Consider the following 20,550-nt stretch of genomic DNA (forward strand, 5'->3'; position numbering starts at 1 on the left):
GTGGTAGTGTGAAGAGTCCATGTCAGGTCCTCAGTGATGTGGACACCGAGGAACCTGAAGCTGCTGACTCTCTCCACCGTAGTCCCATTGATGGCGATGGGGGCGTGTCCCTCTCTCTGCTGCTTCCTGTAATCCACAATCAGCTCCTTGGTTTTGCTGACGTTGAGATGGAGGTTGTTCTCCTGGCACTAAGATAACAGGGTTCTGACCTCTCAGTACGCCGTGTCGTCGTCCCCGGTGATCAGGCCGATGACGGTCGTGTCGTCAGCAAACTTGAAACAAACTTTAAAGCTTGGCAATTTTATTAAAATCATATCTAGCAAATAATATGTTAAAGAAAATATAATGTATTTGCACATTTGGCTGTTTCTCTGCTTTGAGATCAGAGAGAAATCAGCTTACACTGACTTGTGGAAGTCTAAAATAAACTATAAGACAAGCTTTTGGACTAAATCATTGTCAAATTCAGACACATGGAAATTACAACGAAATTCTTTGGGATAATAATCATTTTTAACTTAAAATCCATACATTGTTTAAAAACGGATGCAATGTGTTTGGTAGAAGTGTTATGTTTTGTCTCTGTGTCCTGCAGTGGCCCTGCCCATGGTGAACGACCTGGAGCTGTTTGATATCACTCACAACTCCATGATGGTCCGCTGGAAGATTGCCGCCGGGGCTTCTGGGTACATGATCCTCTACGCCCCGCTGACTGAGGGAGACCATGCAGACGAGAAGGAGGTGAGGAGTGTGTGTGTGTGGGTTTGTGTATGCAGGGAGCAGACTATACAGATAGGAAAGCAAAGCCACAGAGTTTTAGGAGATCAGAAAACATCTCATTGCCTTGTGTCACGGATGCATCTAATGATCACATTATGATCCTATTACACTCGCGTCTCAATCAATGTGGAGTAATACATTTAATAAAGCTACATATTCCAAAAATGCTTTCTTTATGGATTGTCAGTAACATTTACACTGTGTTGTTTAAAATATAGTCGAAAATGTCATGGCAAACACCACTACTATTCCCACATACAGTTGGGTACAAAATCGTAACATTTTTGCGAACAAGATACTGTGTTTGAGCTAAAGAGAACTTCACAGAACTGAGCAGTGGAAGATCCAGTTCTGACTCACAGTTTGAATATCAAACACAACTGAGTTCTGAGAAATACAGATGCTTTGGTTAAGATGTTCAGCCACATTTGACTATGTTGCTGTCGTGAGGCACAACTCATTTGAGTGTCCTTCTTAATTGAAGAGCATGACTTTGCAAAGCCTTGGCTTTATATTTTCGTCTTTGCCTGCAGTTTGTTCAATTGTTGCATCATTGAGTTTACCCAAATATGCTAAAATAGGGTAACTGTCAGCAAACGTATACTTCTACTGGCCATTCAAATGAATACATCTGACCTGAAGCCTGTGTATTCTGTAGAGTTGCTTTAAAGTCAGGTCTGCTTTGATATGTTGTTTCTGATATGATCCCCTGCATTCTTTGTATTGAGCTCATCACCCTGTATACCCTGCCTTGAGTAATGATCAGTAAAGGGGATAAGACCCAGAACAAAATGATAAAGGCATAATGCTTTTAGCAAATGGTGGACATGTTTTGAAAGCAAAATACAATAACAAAGAAGAAAGTAGTTAGGTCACAGCTGCAGCTTCTCAAGGCAGCATTATAAATAGCTCAACAAACCCTGATTAGCGTCTTTATTGTGCACAACCCCCCAGAACAAAAGAACAAAAAACAAACAGGGAAAGATTGATCAGGGCTTAGGTAAAAAGTTCACAGATTTTTTCAAGAGAAATGACTATAAATTGAAAAACGTATACAAGCATCAGCGGGTAATGACCGATGGAGTGAGCAGTGATGAAAATGACGAATGAGTTAGCAAAGCAGAGGTGTGAAGGGTGCGGCCACTCATCTGTATCTCCTCCCCATTAATCCTTATTAGCGTCGTCACAATCCCCTCCAGGCAGAAAGCAATAAAAACAATTCAATTCAATACCAGGATGGATGCTTTCCAGTGGCGAGGATGAGCCAGGCTCTGAGGCCCTACTGTCAGAGCCCGGGCCTGGCTCCACTCAGGGGCCATGTGGGGACTCGTCTGGGCCAAAGCCAGAGGGCTCAATAAAGGCTGTTTCCAAGAGAGAGGACACACATATTGAGAGATGTGAACAGCAAGGGAGATTCTAAGGTAGGGTCTTGACAGAAATGGGCCTAGCAGACTTCATCTCCCTCTGAAGTGGTCTATTGTCCTGCCTTATAACAAAACCGACAGGGATTAAGCGATGGAAAGAAAGGCCAACAAAATATAACAATAACATTGACAACTCTATTCAAAAGGTTCAAATGTCTCTCTCAGTTTACAAAGAAGTGAAGTTCTCAGTAAAAATAAGTTAATATTGACAACTGCTAGTTTAATATCTCGTCTTGTACATGTATGGCCTCGATCAAAGAACCTCTTTGTCATTGTCATCTTTTTCTTCCATTTGATCACACTTGGAAATGTTCAACGCCACTTGCACATTCATCCACAGCTCCAAAAGTGCTTCCACTTACTTGCCATGTTTTCTTCTTTCTTATAAAAAAAAACAGGCAGGCATTCAAATCCAAAATCATCTTAAAATTGAAGATCATTTTAATTATTCTAAAGTCAGTCTGCAGTCTCTTTTTGTATTAGGTATTTCAACCCTCCACTGAAACCCAGGCTAATGAAAACATTTCAGGGCAACTTGGACATTTTTCATTTCGAAATAGCAATTCATCTTTTATTGTGTGTTTGTATCTGCATATGACAGAAGGCACAACAGCACCCGGGCACAGCAACATGCCTCCTGATGCTGCATCATGCTGCTTTATTTACATGCAACCCATGTGAACGATGATCTGTTTGGTTAAAAAAAGATCCACAAGAAAGTTGAACCGGCCCAATGATGTATATAATAACCATTGCATTAAGGGTCAATCAGCGACAAAATACATCTGGAACGTTTGTCGCAGCATATTTAGAGTCAGTAAGCCGATCCCTGTCTAAAATTGTCCATCGGTTATGAAATATGACGGACAATTTGGCAGTTCATCTTATTTCTCTCGGACTCCAAAAGGAGATCCATTTATTCATAGAATGGGCAGAAAGAAGAGCAGATGGACAAACAGCCTCCACTCTGCCAGAATCTTTTTTGTTAGCAGCTGTATTATACTGGAGTTAATCATCTTCTGAAAACACAGAACCTCTGATCTGGCATCAGACAGTGATCGGTTAGAAATCCTTTTTACATCTGCATGACAAAGCTCCAATGAGAAACATAGAGAGAGTAAGCCAAACTGCAGAAGTTTGATTTATATACTGTAGCTCCTTTCAAAAACATCATTTTAAAGGTCCCATGTCATGCTTTTCCGGTTATTACCCGTCCCCTTGCGTGTTATGAAGGTTTTTATGCATGTAAACGGTCTGCAGAGTCACACACCCTCAAAGTACACCCTTTCTCATGTTCTTCCTGGGCATCGTGACGTCTGGATACCCAGTAGCCACGCCCAGAGCTATGACGCGATACGGTCATGCGGTACCCGGAACCAAATGGACCAATCCGTGGAGCCGTTACGTTACGTCCGCGGAGCCGTTACGTTAAGCCCCCCGCTGATTGGTCCAAATTGACCAATCCACGGACTTCCTCACACACACACACTCAGTGCAGGCAGCTCTGCTGATTTCTCCTCCCTGGCTGCAGGCTGATAACAGACAGTTGGGATCGCGGCGAAATTCTCTCTGCAGACCCATTCTCACAGCGTTTATCAACCTTTTTCTTACTCAATATCAAGCCACACTCATTGTTTTTACTTCGGCTGTGAGCTTGTGTGTGCTCAGGATGAGTTTGGCTGTGTTTCGCTATGTATCCTAAACAAGGAAACAACACCTCCACGGAGCTCAGCGCGATTCACAACGTCCCGACCAATCAGAGCACACTGTGCTCACAGGGAGGGTGGGGGCTGGAGCTTTTGGAGCTACAACGAGCCGTTAAAGGCAGAGAGTGAAATTCAGTGAATACAAGTAGTTTACAGAGATGCTGTATGAGAAACCAATGTGAGTTTGGAAAAATGCACAATATAAATCTATTCTAGTATACAGGGATGCAAACTTGTCCCCTTTCGGCGAAATTCGCCGTTTTGAATCCAAAATAAGTCGTTTGTGTGATTCATGTCGATCTGCAATAACAATATCTTTTGGGTATGGGGCGGGTCTGGGACCCGGACTAATCTGCGGCCGCGAGCTGTTATCTGCCATCATGACACGCATGGTGTTCTTTTTTTATATATTATAATGAAGCGTGAGCTGTGTGCTCGAGTCTTCCTGCCTGTCGGCTCTGCTCATGGATGTATAATAAGGCTCTGCTGCTCCGCGATGATGGTCTAGCTTCAGCAGCTACATTACCTACGGGTGCGTTCGTTAATATTAACTGTGCGGTCTGGAGTCACTGTGGCACAGACTGGACCGCTGGTGAACAGCTGTTAGAACGGGGTGTTCACAGCAGAGCTCCTTGTCGGAGCGGCAGAGCGTGATGTGCACTGAAAAGTTTTCCTGTAGCAATATTATCGTTGAGCTAGCTAACTAGCATCACATATCTGCTAACGTTAGCTTTAGCCTTCGTTTTCCAATAGCTTTTTTCATAGGTTATAAACGGAGGTGGTATAAGTATAGATCTTGTACTTGAATAAAAGTACAAGCACTCAGATCTTGTACTTGATTAAAAGTAGAAGTACTCAGGTCTTGTACTTGAGTAAAAGTCCTGCATTCAAAATGTTCCTCAAGTAAAAGTACAAAAGTATTGGCATCAAAACAAAGTACCAAAAGTAGTGATTGTGCAGATTGGTCCATTTCAGAATAATATATGTGATATGTTTTATAATGATTGATCATTAAAGTGTTCTCAAAGCTGGTAAAGGTGCAGCTAGTTTGAATGACTTTGTATACTGCAGGGTAGCTTGTGGATTTACTCCAGGTGGAACTAAAGTCTGATTTAGCACTTGGTTATATTTCACATCATTCATCCACATCTGTAAAGTAACTAAAGCTATTAAATACATGTAGTGGAGTAAAAGTACACCATGTACCTCTGAACTGTAGAGGAGAAGAAGAACAAAGTAGCAAAACATTGAAATACTTACATAAAGTACAAGTATCTCAAAATTGTACCCAAGTATAGTACTTGAGTTTATGAACTTAGTTACTTTACACCAGTGGCTATACAGATAGAAAGACTAAGCCTTGCACAGAGGCATGAAAATACATTTTCAAAATGCTCAACAGTATAAACTGACTGCTACACAATTAAAATAAATGCTTTTATACATTTCTATTAGATGTGACTCTTTGGCGTTTCTGTTATTATTAACTGCTTTAGTTGTTCTGACTGCTAAAATCCTCTGTTATTGCTCATTTTAAAGCCGATATTCCGTGGGGTCGGGGTGCTCGGATCCTTGTCACCTTTTTCATACCTGATGAGTTTGCATCCCTGATTATACCTCAACAATGGAATTATGATCAGTGGAAATGGCCATGACATGGGCCCTTTAAAGTGTTTTGAAGTAAGGAACCTGTACAATTGTATTACACTGCTTAGTTGAATACTAAATTCTGATTGGTCATTGGACATTCAGCAGTATGCAGAAAGCAGTCCGGTCTGTTGAATGTCAGTCGTCTCGATCATTGCTCTTCCGCAAGATGCCCTCTCTCACCGGATCAGAGCGATTATTTGGCCGCGTTAATAGCTTGGTCTACGGTGTGGCCGCCGCGGCTTGCCGTGTGATGTCCCTGGGGCACTTTCCAAAAAGACCGTGATGATCTCCTGGGAGCCTCCGTGTATACGGAAGGGCTCTTTGGATCAATTTCCTTGGTCACGTGGATGAGGAGTAGTCGCAGCTTGGCGTATGCTGCTTCTTGCTCATCCTCAGAGGACAGAATACTGTCCCACACTCGCCGCCCCGCTGTAAACTCCAGTAAAGGAAGCAGCAGGTGGGCGCGCGAACGTGAGTGGAATAAACCGCAGAAAGTGCTGTCAAAGCACTGTGCGGGTTCAAGAGACGATATTGCCGGCGTGCTGTTGTCAGAAAACACACCTTGCCCGGTATAATAGCTCCGATTAATGCGTTTCACTGTTGAATGTGAAACACAGCGTTAATACGAAGGCGCGCGGCCCCAGTTAGTGTGACCGCGGTGTGTTCAAGGACCTCTGCAGAAGAACGGTGGGTTACGTATTGTAACCCTAGTTCTAGAGTGATGTGTGTGTGAAAAATGCATTCAGTAAAAACGATTGCATTAAGAGTAAGAGTCATCTCTCTCCACCATTCCACATTTCCCCATAATGTCCGTTTCAAAGAGGCGGCATTATGACAGAGCCACGGCCCCACAAGAGCGTAAGAGTCATCTGGACCCCCTGCATTCAAGGACCTCAGTAGAAAATCGGCAGTTTTAGCCTTTGCTACTGAGGAGAACACTATTTAATATTAGCGGAATTAAAACGATCATTTGAAAAAATAATGTTAGAATAAATATGTTGTGACTAATTATTGATGTACTTGATATATAGTAGTTTAATTCCGCTTTGCATCAGAGTCCTGATCAGCCTGTTGGAGTCCTTAAATGGGATTAAGGTTTACTACACTTGGAGTTTATTATCTCCACCTTTGATTGGTCCCACCTTCGAAAAATAGTAGTAGGTGAAAGAACATCCACATTTAGAAATAATACTGTTATCACAGTGTTCTCAGCTTGTCTGGACAGGACTGTGGGTTATTGGAGGGATGATAGAAGAGCAGATATGCGATAGATAATATGATGGATTATCAGACAGATAGATCTGAGACAAGAAAAGATGACATAAGAATGTCTGCTGGAAATGATGCATCCTCTTTCTGCTAAAGGCACATACCTTCGTGTGTGTGTGTGTGTGTGTGTGTGTGTGTGTGTGTGTGTGTGTGTGTGTGTGGTGTGTGTGTGGTGTGTGTGTGGTGTGTGTGTGTGTGTGTGTGTGTGTGTGTGTGTGTGTGTGTGTGTGTGTGTGTGTGTGTGTGTGTGTGTGTGTGTGTGTGTGTGTGTGTGTGTGTGTGTACACAGGTGAAGGTTGAGGATTCCGTGAACGAGGTGGAGCTAGAAGAGCTGACCCCTGCCACAGAGTACACTGTGACGGTGTACGCCTTGTACGGAGAAGAGGCCAGCGACCCCATGACCAGCCAGCAGACAACATGTGAGTGTCTCACACACACACCACTCAAATTTTCTTTACAGCTAAATCCCTCGCCAGAAAAATAGTTACCCTAAGATGAATCATTTCTCACTCAAATTAAGTCATTTCCTCAATTAAGCCATAAGAGTTGAAGCTACAGATGGTTGTTAGCAGCAGCTGTGTGACATAGTGTTGGGAGCGATCATCAAGCATTTCCACATTAACAGTGATCCGTTTATATCCGTTTCAATAATAAAACGTTTTACTTTTTATAAAATTCATACTGTTAAAAATATTTGTCCCTCCGCTAATAGTGACCACCTGTTCACCTGTCCTAAATTAAAGAGTAAAACACAATAAATCATCAGTAATGTCAAAAATAGTGACATTAATCAAAAAATGTATACATCCCAACTAGGGATGGGAATTTGAAAGCAAATGTATCTTCGAATATTCAACCCCCAAAAAAACGGTTAACCTATTAACCGAAATTTACATATCCTATATAAAAAAAAAAGAAAAAAAGTGGGAAAGATATTTTTACAAAAAAATAAAAAGAAATACATGTTCAAATAAGTATAGAAACCAAGTCGAATTTGTCAAATGTATTGAACTGGTGATCACAGTTTGAACAGTTGACAGCTATAGGCCTACAGCTTGCATGCTTAAAACATAACTTGGTTTTTAAATTAAAGTGGGATCATACACGAACAACATAACGGGTTAAGGCCCCTACACACCAGGCCGTATTCGGCCGTCTTCGGTTGTCTGGCGGCAACGCGTTCCTTGTCGCCCAAAGTCAATTTGGTGTGTCCCGAACCCTCGGCCGTGACACGCCTTATTTGGCCTTTCACGGTCGACACATGGCCGATTCAACATGTTGAATCGGCCAAAATACGGACACAAGCTATCGGGCCAAGAAACCACTCTGACCAGCTGTTCAGCTAGCAAATGAGAAGCGAAACGGAAGTGAGGGACGTAAACAAACGATTTCAAAAGGCACAGGACAGCAGCTAAACCCCAGCAGGTGATACTTAAAGACATCAAACATAGCCCTTAAATGTCCTCTCTTACCTCCCACACATAGCAGGGACATCTCTGATATCGGCGGGAGCGTCCCCGGCTGTCCTCTGCTGAGAGCTCCGTGATTTGTTTGGTCAAGTCCGGTTTTTCATCTCATCGGTTTATTTGTCAGTATAAAGTTGCAGGATTAGTCTCAAGTACCTCAACATTGTCCTTAAGTACAGTGTCTAAGTAAATGAGATACTGTCTACTGCTGTTAATTTACCTATTGTGAGTCGCCTCGGATAAAAGCATCACATGGAAATGTAAATGTAGCAAGAAGTGGCTCACGCAGGCGCAGTTCGTACGTGCTCGGCTGAAGTCTTTGCGGTGTGTTCCAGTGCGACACATGGCCAAGACGCAGGAGAACTCGTCGATGGAACTGTCGGTGTCGGTGTTGGCGAGTTCTCTGGTGACTGCTTGGTGTGTCAGGGCCTTTAGGGTAACGTAACCCTATTACAACAGAGATCAACAACCTATAACAGGGCCTATCTACAGAATGCAGCTATTCAATACTCATTCTTGTTTAAGAATATGAGCATGTCTACATGCTCAGGGTAGAGGCGGGTGCGGAGACGATTCACAATGAGGCCAGCTGTAGAGAAGACCCTTTCAGCTGGAATGTGGGCATAAGATGAGGTTTGAGTGTGCGTGGTCTGCGTGTAGGGAGGGGCAGCAGCCATATCATTAGCTAGAACTAGCTAGATCTGATGGATTTGGACATAAACACGAGTGAAGTATAACCGGACGCAAGAGAGAGAGATCAGCACCTGCAGCTCTGCCCGCTGTGAGGGACCGGTGAGCGGAGCAAAACACACCTTTAGACCTAACACATTTAGCTATGGCACTGTCGTATACATTGAATTATTCCATTTGATAATATGTAATCAACTTAGGCTGGAGCCACACAAGGACGATAATGCAAACGGACCGAAATCGATATCAAAAAGATCTTCCGTCCACACGCAATAGGCACCAGAAACGTGTCCGTTCACTCGAGACCGCTCGCAAGCGCTGGAGACGCTGTAGTACATATGCCAGGCCTGTAAGTGGCGCAGTACTCCTGCCACAAAAGCAGCGAAGAAGACTTCCCGTGCATGGTTGCCATGGTTGCCCTTCTGTTTATTCTCCGCTGTGGACGCTCTGGCTCTTTTTCTCCCTCCCCGAGACAAGCGTGTGCTCCTGCTGTAAATCTCTCCGGTTAGTCCACCAGCAGATGAAAAACACCCACCTCTCCGCCTCTTCCAAGGAACGAGGGGACCGTGCGGCAGAGTTTCAGTTAGACTTTTTTTCGCCGGTCAAGATGTCCGTTAAAGTTGAAATCTTCCGGACAAAATTAGAAAAGTGCCGGTAAAAGGTCTTCTTTGTTATTTATCGAGCTTTAAAACAAATTGATAACGACTCTGATGATCGTATAGGCGTAAACATGGAGCCGTTTGCCCCCCCAGAGCGTTTCGTTTTCAGATCTACCCACCTAGGGACCCGTTATCGTTATCGTTTTCTGCGTTTCCATGTCGGCCTTGTGTGGCCGAACCGTCTATCTGATAGTGAACTGTAGCAGATACGACCGTTATCGTCCTCGTGTGGCCGGGGCCTTAGGCACCCCTCCCAAAAAAAATAAAAATAAAAATATTCACAACTCATATTCTCATATTCTCATATATAATTTCGAATATTCGATTAATCGTTCCCATCCCTAATGCCAACACAGGGTTATCACAAACATGCTCAGCATAAGTTTGGATTGATATAAGTTATATCGATCCTAATAAACTTTGCAGTGAGCAAGAGAAACTCCCTCTGGAGGGAACACAGGGAATTTAGCCTCTGCAGACCATTTACATGCACTAAAACCTGAATACACTACAGGAGAGGGAAACCTCAAAAAGGCCATTTTATTTTATAATCTGAGACCAAGTTTAAACCAGTCCTTTGAAGAAGTTACGACATCCGGAAAAAATGTCCTCACTCTCCAAAAATGGACCCTCACATTCATACAATCATTTGAATATCACTGAGAAACATCAAAGAGCTGTATTGACTGTTGAATAAATTCAATTTCATTAAATTCCTGACGACGTTATGACCCTCTGAACTCAGCACATATTACTCTGCATAGATTTACTCTCAGCTCTCTGGTGCACTGCAGGAAGGAAACCACACATCCCCCAGAAGTTTACATTGAGTGCACTTGTTTTCAGAAACCAGTCGGTGAAGTTTTGGCTATTTCTAAAGATCAGGAGTGTCTTTGAACTCAATGAGGAAGCATCGGATTTATCGGATCAGCACCCCCTCACAGGTTCTGTGATCAGCTGCTGCTTATTGTTTTTGTTTGCTCAGTTACGTGTTTCTTCCAGGACAGCTGCGGCATGTTTAAGTCGCGTCCCGGCACGTTTTTTAATCTGGCAACGACCGATGCCAAAATCCCTGCATGCTCCGGCCTCCGGCTTCCCCTTGTGCTATTTTTTGCACCTCACTTTCATTTTTAAGAGTTTTGAAGCGTTGCCTCCTCCCCCCATCCCGCACCATGCCCACTAATTAACGTTTTATGAAGCTTTTTTAAGGTCTGTGGCCTGCGGCTTTAAGACGGGGCATGTGTTTGTCCTTTATGATGCATGTAAGGCTCTGGATGCAGGTCAGATAGGGATGCTGGCGGCTGTTAGACATATTGAATTCGAATATGAAGTGCTTTATAAATGGAACCCATTATTATTATTATTATTATTACAGTGGTTGTTTTTGGGCGGGTGAGGTCCCTCTCAAATTATTTTCAAATTCCTTCATCCAGATCATTTTGTTGCATTCAGATAATGGTTCATATCTCTTTATGTATATTTAATTATTCATTCCATCAGTGCCAAAACATATCCCCATGAATTGCCCCTGACAGTCAGATCTGTTTTTGCAGTGATTTTGCCTGGAATGGAGATGGGGTGCATGATTTTATTTCATCAGCATTATTGCAATCATTGAAATGGATATTCTATAATATACAATACATCAGCCAGAGGACACCATTCCTCTCCTGTCTCACGTTCCCTGATGCATCTGGACACGCGGGAGATGATTTAATGTGCTTTTCACTCAGAGTGTTTATTCATAATAATCCAAACACCTTCTCTCTGCCTTTAAACGCCCCTCATCAGTCCCTCATCTCATCCAGATATGTAACCTTTCTTGGCATTGTTGTAACAAAATGAGCTTTAATGACAGTGAAAAGAGGTCACCACAGCTGCACAAAAAGGGACCTTTATAAAAGTAAAAAGCAGCGTGTTCGAGATTAAAGGTAAAGACTCTCCAAAATCAGACTTGGCTCTGTTGTCTACAGACAGTGGATTAACAGTTAACAGATCATAATAGCATACTATATGACAAAACACAGGCTGTTCCCAGTCCATTACTTGGTTTGACCTCAGGTTCATGTGAGTTGTTGTTTGAAAAATGTTTGGTATATGATAACTTGTCATGTCAGTCAAAGAAATGTGTAGATTGACTTTCCACAAACTTCCTACCATCTTATCACAATTTTTCAAGCCCTTTTCACTTGATTTTAGGGAAGTGTTTGTCGTTAGATGCCAAAAATAAGGTTTGTGATAACAACAGCTTAAGAGATTTAGTTCTACGACATAAAGTATGTATGTAAATACCCCACTGGTGATTTCTAAAGCTTCTTTGTGTCATCAAAACAGCGGTTGCTAACAAGTGATTAAGTAAGACTACAAAAAGTCGTCACTCCGAACATTAGCTGCCTTTAGCTTAGCCGTGGTGATGCCATGTAACCATGGTGTAGTCTGTTGATAGTCCAACGTTAGCTTTTTATTCTGTCGATTGCATTTACGCTCAAAAGTCAAAAAGTGTTATGTGGATATTATCCTGCTGAGCAAAATGTCTATATCATAAACGAGTTCTTGATCAAAGGTCTTATTTTCGGCTATGATCTTCAATCCAATGAGGGAGTCAATGCAATGCTAACTTCACTGTTGGTGTACGAAATATTTTCATCACTGCACCACTCTATTCAGCCACACTTTTAGTAAAGTATGGAAAATGGTGATAAAGAAAACAGTCTTTCACTCCAGATAGTATTCCGATTTCTTATTCAAATAGCTTTTAATCATTTTGCCAAATTGTAACATTTCAAACACTGCTCTGCAAAGTCACCCTGCATCTCTGTGAATGGGCGGTCTAATGGAGTGGATATTCTTTATACGGACACATACATTTGGAAACTTTGGAGACTAACCTATCTCTAAACTTTTTAATTTCCCAGCCTCTTTATTCTTGTGCTGACCCTGCCACGACCTACAGTAAAGCAGAGGCAGTCTCTCCCCCCCTCCCTCCCTCCCTTCTCTCTCCCTCTGCTGCTTTGTCTTTATTCTGACCCCCGGTATAATTGAGGTGAATAAGTAATTTGAAAGTTTCCGAGAGTACAACACATTCCCTGGCTGAATAAAAAACAAACTGAGGGTAAGATGGTTTTTAAGACCTCTGCTCAGCCTTCAGGGGGGAGAGGAAGCTGAGGCAGAACCAGAGGTAGAGATTTAGTGAGGGTCTGCCCACTTTATAATTAAGGTTTCGGACCCTTGTTCAAGCCCCCATGAGTATGTGAGTCTGTGTGTAAGAGTGAATTCACTTACAATATCCGATCTCAACTATCCTCTGACCTCTCAGTAACAGCAGCTCTTTGGCAGACGGTGTTTCTGTTTTTTATTAACATTCTGATATTCTACTGTCCTCATTATGCGTGGCCAAGACAGGAGATAACTTGCATTTCTCTATTGAAGCTTGTGAACATATATACACAACCAATCAAATAAGACTAATTGCTGATGAAATAATCAAAACTGTAGATCAACATGTTAAAGTACTTATGGTTAGTGTGTAATATGACTTCAAACTGCAGCATACATAAAACGTACAGAATCAGAGTAAATGTACATCTTGCGTTTATTCAAATTGATTAATAAAAGCTGCAGAACAAGTCAAATCACAAATGAGCTGATAGATTATGCCTTCTCAAGGAAACATGGCTAATAGAAACTGAAACTTTGAACGACATGGTTATTCTAAGGGCCATTATTCTCACAATTACAAGTCTTTGTGATGCTGTATCGAATCACCTGGAAACCCACAGATAAAGGAGACAGTGATGAGGTGTGTGTGTGGCCCCAATTTTGCATAACAAATTATGTTTAAAAAAAAGCTGTGTCTCTGTTGTTCCTGAGCAGCTGGTCCACCTTTCAGGATTTCCACATCTCCTGCAGTAAAATGAAGATCAAGATATAATGATTCAGTTTATTTTGGACATGATATTCTGTGTTTCCTGACATTAACTCTCTAGCTCATCTCCTCCCCCATCAGTACCGTTGACCCCGGCGAGGAACCTGCGTTTCTCAGACGTGGACCACAGCTCCGCGCGCCTCACATGGGACACCGCCTCCAGGAAGGCCAATGGTTACCGCGTCATGTACGTCAAGACCACCGGAGCCCAGACCACTGAGGTGAGAGCGTCCTCTCATTACTGACAGCAGTTACAGAGAGGAAGGAAGCTGTTGTTGTGCAGCTCGCTGAATGTTTTTGGTTCTGTTTTCGACAGGTGGATGTTGGCCGTGTGACAACCTGGTTGCTTGGAAACCTGACCTCCCTGACGGAGTACACTGTTGGTGTCTTTGCCATCTACGACGAGGGACAAGCTGAGGCTGTGACTGACAGCTTCACCACAAGTAGGAACTAATATCAATATTATTTGATTTGATGGTTTCACTTTTTCATGGGGTTCTCAGAGTCAAATGTATTGTTAAAATTGTTGAAAATAATTAGGAAATAAAGAAATCAGTATTTTACAGGTGATTTGGCTCACAAATAGAGATGTCGAGAAACCAGAAATAAAGTTATATATACGAATACCAGTGAATTTCCACAATTTGTATTACAAATTCCATAGCACGATAAACAAATGATGTAATGCTTGCATCCTGGTTTTTGTAGTGACAATAAACAGGTAATTATTCTCCCCATAATATCTATTTTATATTTTTGTGAAAACAACTTTATTTATTCAGGTTTCCTTACAAAAACAGCATTTAGCAAAAGAACATTTGAACAGACCATGTTATAATTAAGCTTCACCTTATATTCATTTGAACTGAAGAGAGCTTGAATGCATCCTTATGCAACCCCATTGAAGCTGCGTTCAGGTGCTGCTAACAGCTAATTCCTCAGTGCTCCAATTATAACACAGATGTGTTGTATTCAATGTAGCATTATTAAGAAGAATCAAGTTTTAAAAAGTTTACTGCGGCCCAAATAGTGTCTTCAGAATACAGACATTTTAGGCCCTTAAAATAATGTAAAATTCAAAGACTTTATTAAATACAAGTCAGGTATAGCAACATAAACATTCTAGTTTATATACGAAAAATGTAAGTGTATTTCTGTTTAGAGACCGTCCCGGACCCCCTGGACCTGAAGAGCACTGACATCTCCACGGACAGCTTCAGGGTGTTTTGGAAACACCCGGCCTCTGATGTCATGCTGTACCGACTCACCTGGATATCCACAGATGGAGGAGACAGTGAAGAGGTGTGTGTGTGTGTGTGTGTGTGTGTGTGTGTGTGTGTGTGTGTGTGGTGTGTGTGTGTGTGTGTGTGTGTGTGTGTGTGTGTGTGTGTGTGTGTGTGTGTGTGTGTGTGTGTGTGTGTGTGTGTGTGTGTGTGTGTGTGTGTGTGTGTGTGTGTGTGGGGTGTGTGTGTGTGTGTGTGTGTGTGTGTGTGTGTGTGTGTGTGTGTGTGGTGTGTGTGTGTGTGTGTGTGTGTGTGTGTGTGTGTGTGTGTGTGTGTGTGTGTGTGTGGGGGGGGGTGTGTGGGGGTGGGTGGGTGTGTGTGTGGGTGGTGTCACATTACATTACTGCAGACAAAATTAGGATTTTAATAAATCAGCTTATGAAAATGTTATAAAATATCCACACAGTAGAATGTGTAGTAGCATTGAATTGAATAATTTCCTATTACACCTGTTCAGGTCCTAAAACCACAAGGCTACACTCAGCTAAATAAAATCCTTCTATATATAAGTTATCATTGTTTTTGCTCCGTACCAATCAGCTTGACCTAAAATGAGGTTTGAAGTGGAAGTGGTATAAATGGAGAGCTTCTCCTTCAGCATCCGTTTTCTCTACAATGTCTGCATTATTTCTACTACTTAACACCTGAACTCCTTTATATGGGGCACTGACACAAAACAGTAGAGCCAGGAGAGTTGTAGAGCACCATTGTCTTAGACTTAATACACCCAATATGATATTATTAAGTTATTTATGATTAGTTTTTCGTCATCGCTGTCATCATTCAGATTGCAGCTATGTATCATTGTTGTTTTCTCTACTTTATTCTCAACATCAATCCTACAAACTATCACAATCCCAACTAATTGACTGCGTTCTGCTTCTGTCTTTTGTCTCTGTTACTCATTATTGATTAAAACAGAGATCCATATCAAGTCACATTGATCAAATTGAATCAGACCATCCTATTAAGATATCCAATGAAGTGGAGGTGACCACACAAAGATGAAAGTCATTCCTGTCGCACTAATGTGCGATGTGTCTCTTCATCCGCTAGCCTCTCATTATCTGCTGTTGTTTCACTTTATGCAGTAAGGTAACTTTAAATATATACCAATTGTTTTGCCACACAATAATACAATAAGTGAAATGAGCTGCTCCTTGCTGTGATGGATTCAAAGGTTAGTTTCTTAATTATTTACATCTAGTTAACTCTGAGGTTTAGAATGATTTGAAAACATATTCAGTTGGGTGTACTCCCACTGTTTTAGTCTTTATTAGCCAATCATCTGCTCATATAACACAAAACATTTCTCTGTTTCAGGTTCTGATCGACGGAAAAGTGAACACCTACCTGATAAAAGGACTCACCCCCCTCACAGACTACGAAGTCATGCTCGCTGCGATCTATAAGAACGAGGTGGAGAGTGACGAGGTGGTCCTCGTAGAGTCCACCGGTAAATATAAATGTCACTCCTCAGATATTTATATTTCTAAAGCCACAATCTCAGTAGACTTTGTTTTCATCATATATGTTCTGGTCTTATGTCTGTAAAAACATCAGAAGATCCTTTGAAGTAAACTCCTGTTACATTTTTAATCACGCACATTAGTTAAATATTTTTGTTTCCTTTTCAGTTGAAATATTGACCACCATTGTAACGACGACCACCACCACCGCAAGTAAATATTTCCTTACAGCTGTTTGATATTTTAGGACTATATTAACATTTTGGACTACAATGTTTGACTCTGTTTTCATTTCATTTTTTTTAAAGTTGAAGTAAAGTGCCTGAACAAGCAGAGATATAATAAAGTAGAACTTATCTAATAATGTAGAAATATCTTCCAACAAAGCTTTTATAACTTTAACTTACACAATGGATAAATCAGGATTCAAATCAGATCTGAATTCCATTTTGATTTGGCACTGTTCCACGTCTTTACACATATCATCCCTCATGAAGGCTGTCAGATTTCTTCCCACACAGACTTTGCCAGGGAAAAGTTTTGATATCGAAAAAGACGCTTACATGAAACCTGAGTAAATGAAATGCCAAAATGATGACATTTGAATTTGATCAGTTGTCAGGTTTGTGCTTCGGTGAGCCGATGTTGCCCTGCAGTGATATGTTCTCTCTCTCTGATCCTCCAGCTCCTCGTTACGGCGTGCGGAACATGAGGATTGATGAGGAAACCACGTACAGTATGCGGGTGGCCTGGCAGCCTGTGGACTCGAGGAATGTTCGACATTATCGGCTGAGCTACATCAGTGCCAAGGGAGACCGGGCAGAGGAGACGGTAAGACAGGGAAACAGAGACAACTTTGCCCTATTTCATGAGAATTAGCTTAATAACTTCATGGGAGACAATTGCATCTCCACTCATTCCCTTAGGACAGCGGTTTTCAAAGTGTGTTCTGGAGAATCACAGAATGGCCGGTCGTCAGCAGGCCGTTGACGGCCGGCTCGGTTCGCTGACAGCCGGCACCGCCCTTTATTTTTTATGTTTTTAAACAGCATAATTTAAGTTGCGCTGACAGGCGACAGACGTCAGTCTCCACACAGCGAGGCTCCCACCCCCGTTGACAGTTCACGAGCACCCCCCCTGTTGACAGTTCACTAGCGTGCTCTACCAATTTGTGTGGGCTGGGCTGGGTGAGATTCCAGGGCTGATTTTTAGTCCCAGTCCGCCCCAGGCTCCACCTACCTGTGTGAGTGCGGGTTTTCCGCATTGACTTTGATCAAAAGCAAGAACCGGTCAAGGCTGCAGCCAGAGGAGGATCTGCGTTTATTCCTCTCTACATTGCATCCCTGCATCATCCGCCTGTGCGCATCAAAGACGCAGACTCATTGTTCCCACTAAAGTAGGGGTGAGTGTAATAAGGAGGCAAAGTTGACAGTTCAGTGTGTTGCCGGGAGCATATAAGGATTTATCCCCTATGTTGAAAATGTAAATGTACATTTTTTTTTTACATGTTTAAAACATAAAGATAAAAAGGTTTAAAAAAGTTATTGTTTAATGTTTTAAGGAGGTGACGCTACTCAGCCAATCAAATCGGTGCAGTCAGTGAGCACGATAGATTCAAACACAGAGACGAGACAAGGAGAGAGAAACAGTCGGAGTCATTTCAAATGGCGTGCTCAATAAAGAGAAAGGTAGACAGAGAAAACAGAGCGTTTAATGACATGTTCTCTTACTGGACCTCTTTGAAATGCAATTGAATACCCCTGCATTATAGCAACAACAACAATAATAATAATAATAGCAATAATAATTGGGAAGGGGGGCGCGGCTGTTCTTATGTTCTCTGAGGGGAGGCTCACCTTCCCACACTTTGAAAACCCCTGCCTTAGGAAATGTGGATTTAAAGTGTTTTTGACATGAGGTGATTTTTAAGATATGTTTTATCTATTTATAAAAGTGTTTGTACTGGGTGGGTTCCTTTAGTTAAAAACAATGTACATTCATCTTTTTTTCAATGTAATCAATGAGAAAAAGTATTTTTGGTCACGGACTGACACGGAAGTTGTAGTACCACCGTTGGGCCACTACAGAAATGTGCTTCATTGTCCGTCGCACTTCCTGGGGTTTTCGGTTGCAATGCATCTCAGAACCATTTATCTTGTTACAGCGTAGTACACAACATGTTGTACTGGGGTGAACTCAAAAGGTGGCTATAAGGAGCCTGATTCAAGTGCAAATCTAACTCTTGCAATCAGCCTTCAAAGGAAGAATATAGATGATTGAGGAAGACGATGGCAGGCCTTCCAATTGAAAATCCTCCGGACGAAAGAGGGAGGGACACAGAGACTGTGTTCATGGCAGGCCTTCAGAAGGGAGTCGATAGGAAGAGAGAGGGAGGGAGAGGAGGAGAATGATGATGAAAATAGTGGCAGATCCTCAAAAGAGTTTCATGAGAGAGAAAGAGTGAGAAAGAGATAGAATGACAGGTTTTCACACTAATGAGCCACAAAAAAGAGGCAGAGAGAGTGAAGAACATATTTGTATTGAAAACCAACACTGACGCAAAAATGGAATGTACTTTGTGTGTGGACACTGCTGAATGGTTGACAGGCAATCATTAAGATGCTATATAGAATGTTGATATGAGTGTATTGTACCTTCACCATGTAAAATGAAATCATGGTTTGATTAACACCTGTGACAATTAAGTTTACAGCAGTTAGCACTTAGCATCCTTTCGCTTGCTCTCATAATCGCACTCCGTTATCTCACAAGCATCCTCCAAAAAATATGAGACTAAATGACATCTTGTTGGTGAACGAAAACAAATTAATATGCCTATACTGCCTATACAAAATTGTCTCAGAGAGTTTAAAAATATGGGCAGCATAGGACAACCTCTGTTACGCAACAGTGGAGGAATCCATTTCCCAGATGGACACATGTGAAATGTTGTTGTTTACAGAAACAAACATAATACAACATAATACAATTACAGCATAGACAATCTAATGAATAAAAATGAATGTGTACATATATAAAACATATTCAGAATGATTTCCAAAAGTTTCCTGTTCAGCAAAAAATAATGCTAGACAATAAATTAGAATCTTATTTTAATTTTCTTTTAAAACATATCTGTATTGTTCTTACATTTTATTTTGACCATAGCCACTATGAACAATCTGCAACCTTCAATTCAGAGAATCCACAATCGAAATATAAAGTATGACCTTGATTTCGCTGCTCTTCTGTAGTCTGACCTTAGCTTGCTTGCTAACGCAGACACACTTCTAGCTATCTTACGTTAGCAAAATAATGTCTTGAGTGAATATCGTCAGCTAAGTCATGGAGGTTCCCGTCTAATCCCTGCTGGAAAAAAAACAGCACAGACCAGCATGACATCCACACTGCTCTATGCTTTTTTTTTCAGCAGGGATCTTGCTGCTAAATTGTCAAGCTTTGCTGTTTGCAAATCACTGTATCCGCTGACTGTTATAAAGCAACAAACCCCGGATCCATGCAGCGTATCTACAGCTATAGCTTGCTAAACGCTTGTTGCTAACCGCTTGTTGCTAACCGCTTGTTGCTAACCGCTAGCTTAAAGTGGACCTATCATGCTATATTTGAACAATATATTGTAGGGCCATACCTATATAAAGTATATAAATATAGTTTATTTTTCAAAATACCAAACAGATCATGCATTTTAGCCATGCCTAATTTCGCTCTATTTGCTCTTTTCCAGCCCTGTTTTTGCAGGGGCTGATTCTGTGACGTAGCTTTAATGCAAATGAGCTGCAGCTGACCACGCCCCCCTGCAGGAGAGGGGAGCGTGCTCTGATCAGCTGCTGGGCTGTCAGAAGAGGGGGACAAAAAGAGATCTCCGTCCTCCGTGTTTTATTCTTATATGATTATTAGGGCTGTCAAGTTAACGCGTTACTAACGCGTTAACGCAAAAAAAAATTAACGCCACTAATTATTTTAACGCGATTAACGCATGTGTATTTTTTGTCCTCGCCGCCCCGTAGTTTCAGAGCGCATCGAGTTTAAAATACCATCTACAAGCTGATGCTGACAGCCCCGCTCCTGCTGCCCGCTTGTGGCAGACCACACTTCCACGCTCACCGGCAGGCCCGGACTGGCCATCGGGAGGACCGGGAGGGTGTGTATGTGTGGGGCGACTCGCGCGAGCGAGGCACACCTTACGTGTTGTTGTTGTTGTTAGCATC

General features: G+C 42.0%; 1 protein-coding gene across 6 annotated transcripts in view; it reads left to right on the forward strand.

Annotated features, from left to right (window-relative positions):
• LOC117477954 (collagen alpha-1(XIV) chain-like) overlaps positions 1–20,550 on the forward strand; it is a 206,395-nt gene that overhangs the window by 75,318 nt on the left and 110,527 nt on the right. For all 6 annotated transcript variants that reach the window (XM_034124781.1, XM_034124782.1, XM_034124784.1 and 3 more), the window contains 8 exons: positions 596–741; positions 7,119–7,248; positions 13,651–13,790; positions 13,886–14,012; positions 14,732–14,871; positions 16,176–16,308; positions 16,490–16,534; positions 17,007–17,152. In XM_034124781.1, coding sequence (XP_033980672.1) covers positions 596–741; positions 7,119–7,248; positions 13,651–13,790; positions 13,886–14,012; positions 14,732–14,871; positions 16,176–16,308; positions 16,490–16,534; positions 17,007–17,152 — 1,007 coding nt within the window. The remainder of the gene's footprint in view (positions 1–595; positions 742–7,118; positions 7,249–13,650; positions 13,791–13,885; positions 14,013–14,731; positions 14,872–16,175; positions 16,309–16,489; positions 16,535–17,006; positions 17,153–20,550) is intronic.

The sequence above is a fragment of the Trematomus bernacchii genome, unplaced genomic scaffold (genome assembly GCF_902827165.1).
Source record: "Trematomus bernacchii unplaced genomic scaffold, fTreBer1.1, whole genome shotgun sequence".
Lineage (NCBI taxonomy): Eukaryota > Metazoa > Chordata > Actinopteri > Perciformes > Nototheniidae > Trematomus > Trematomus bernacchii.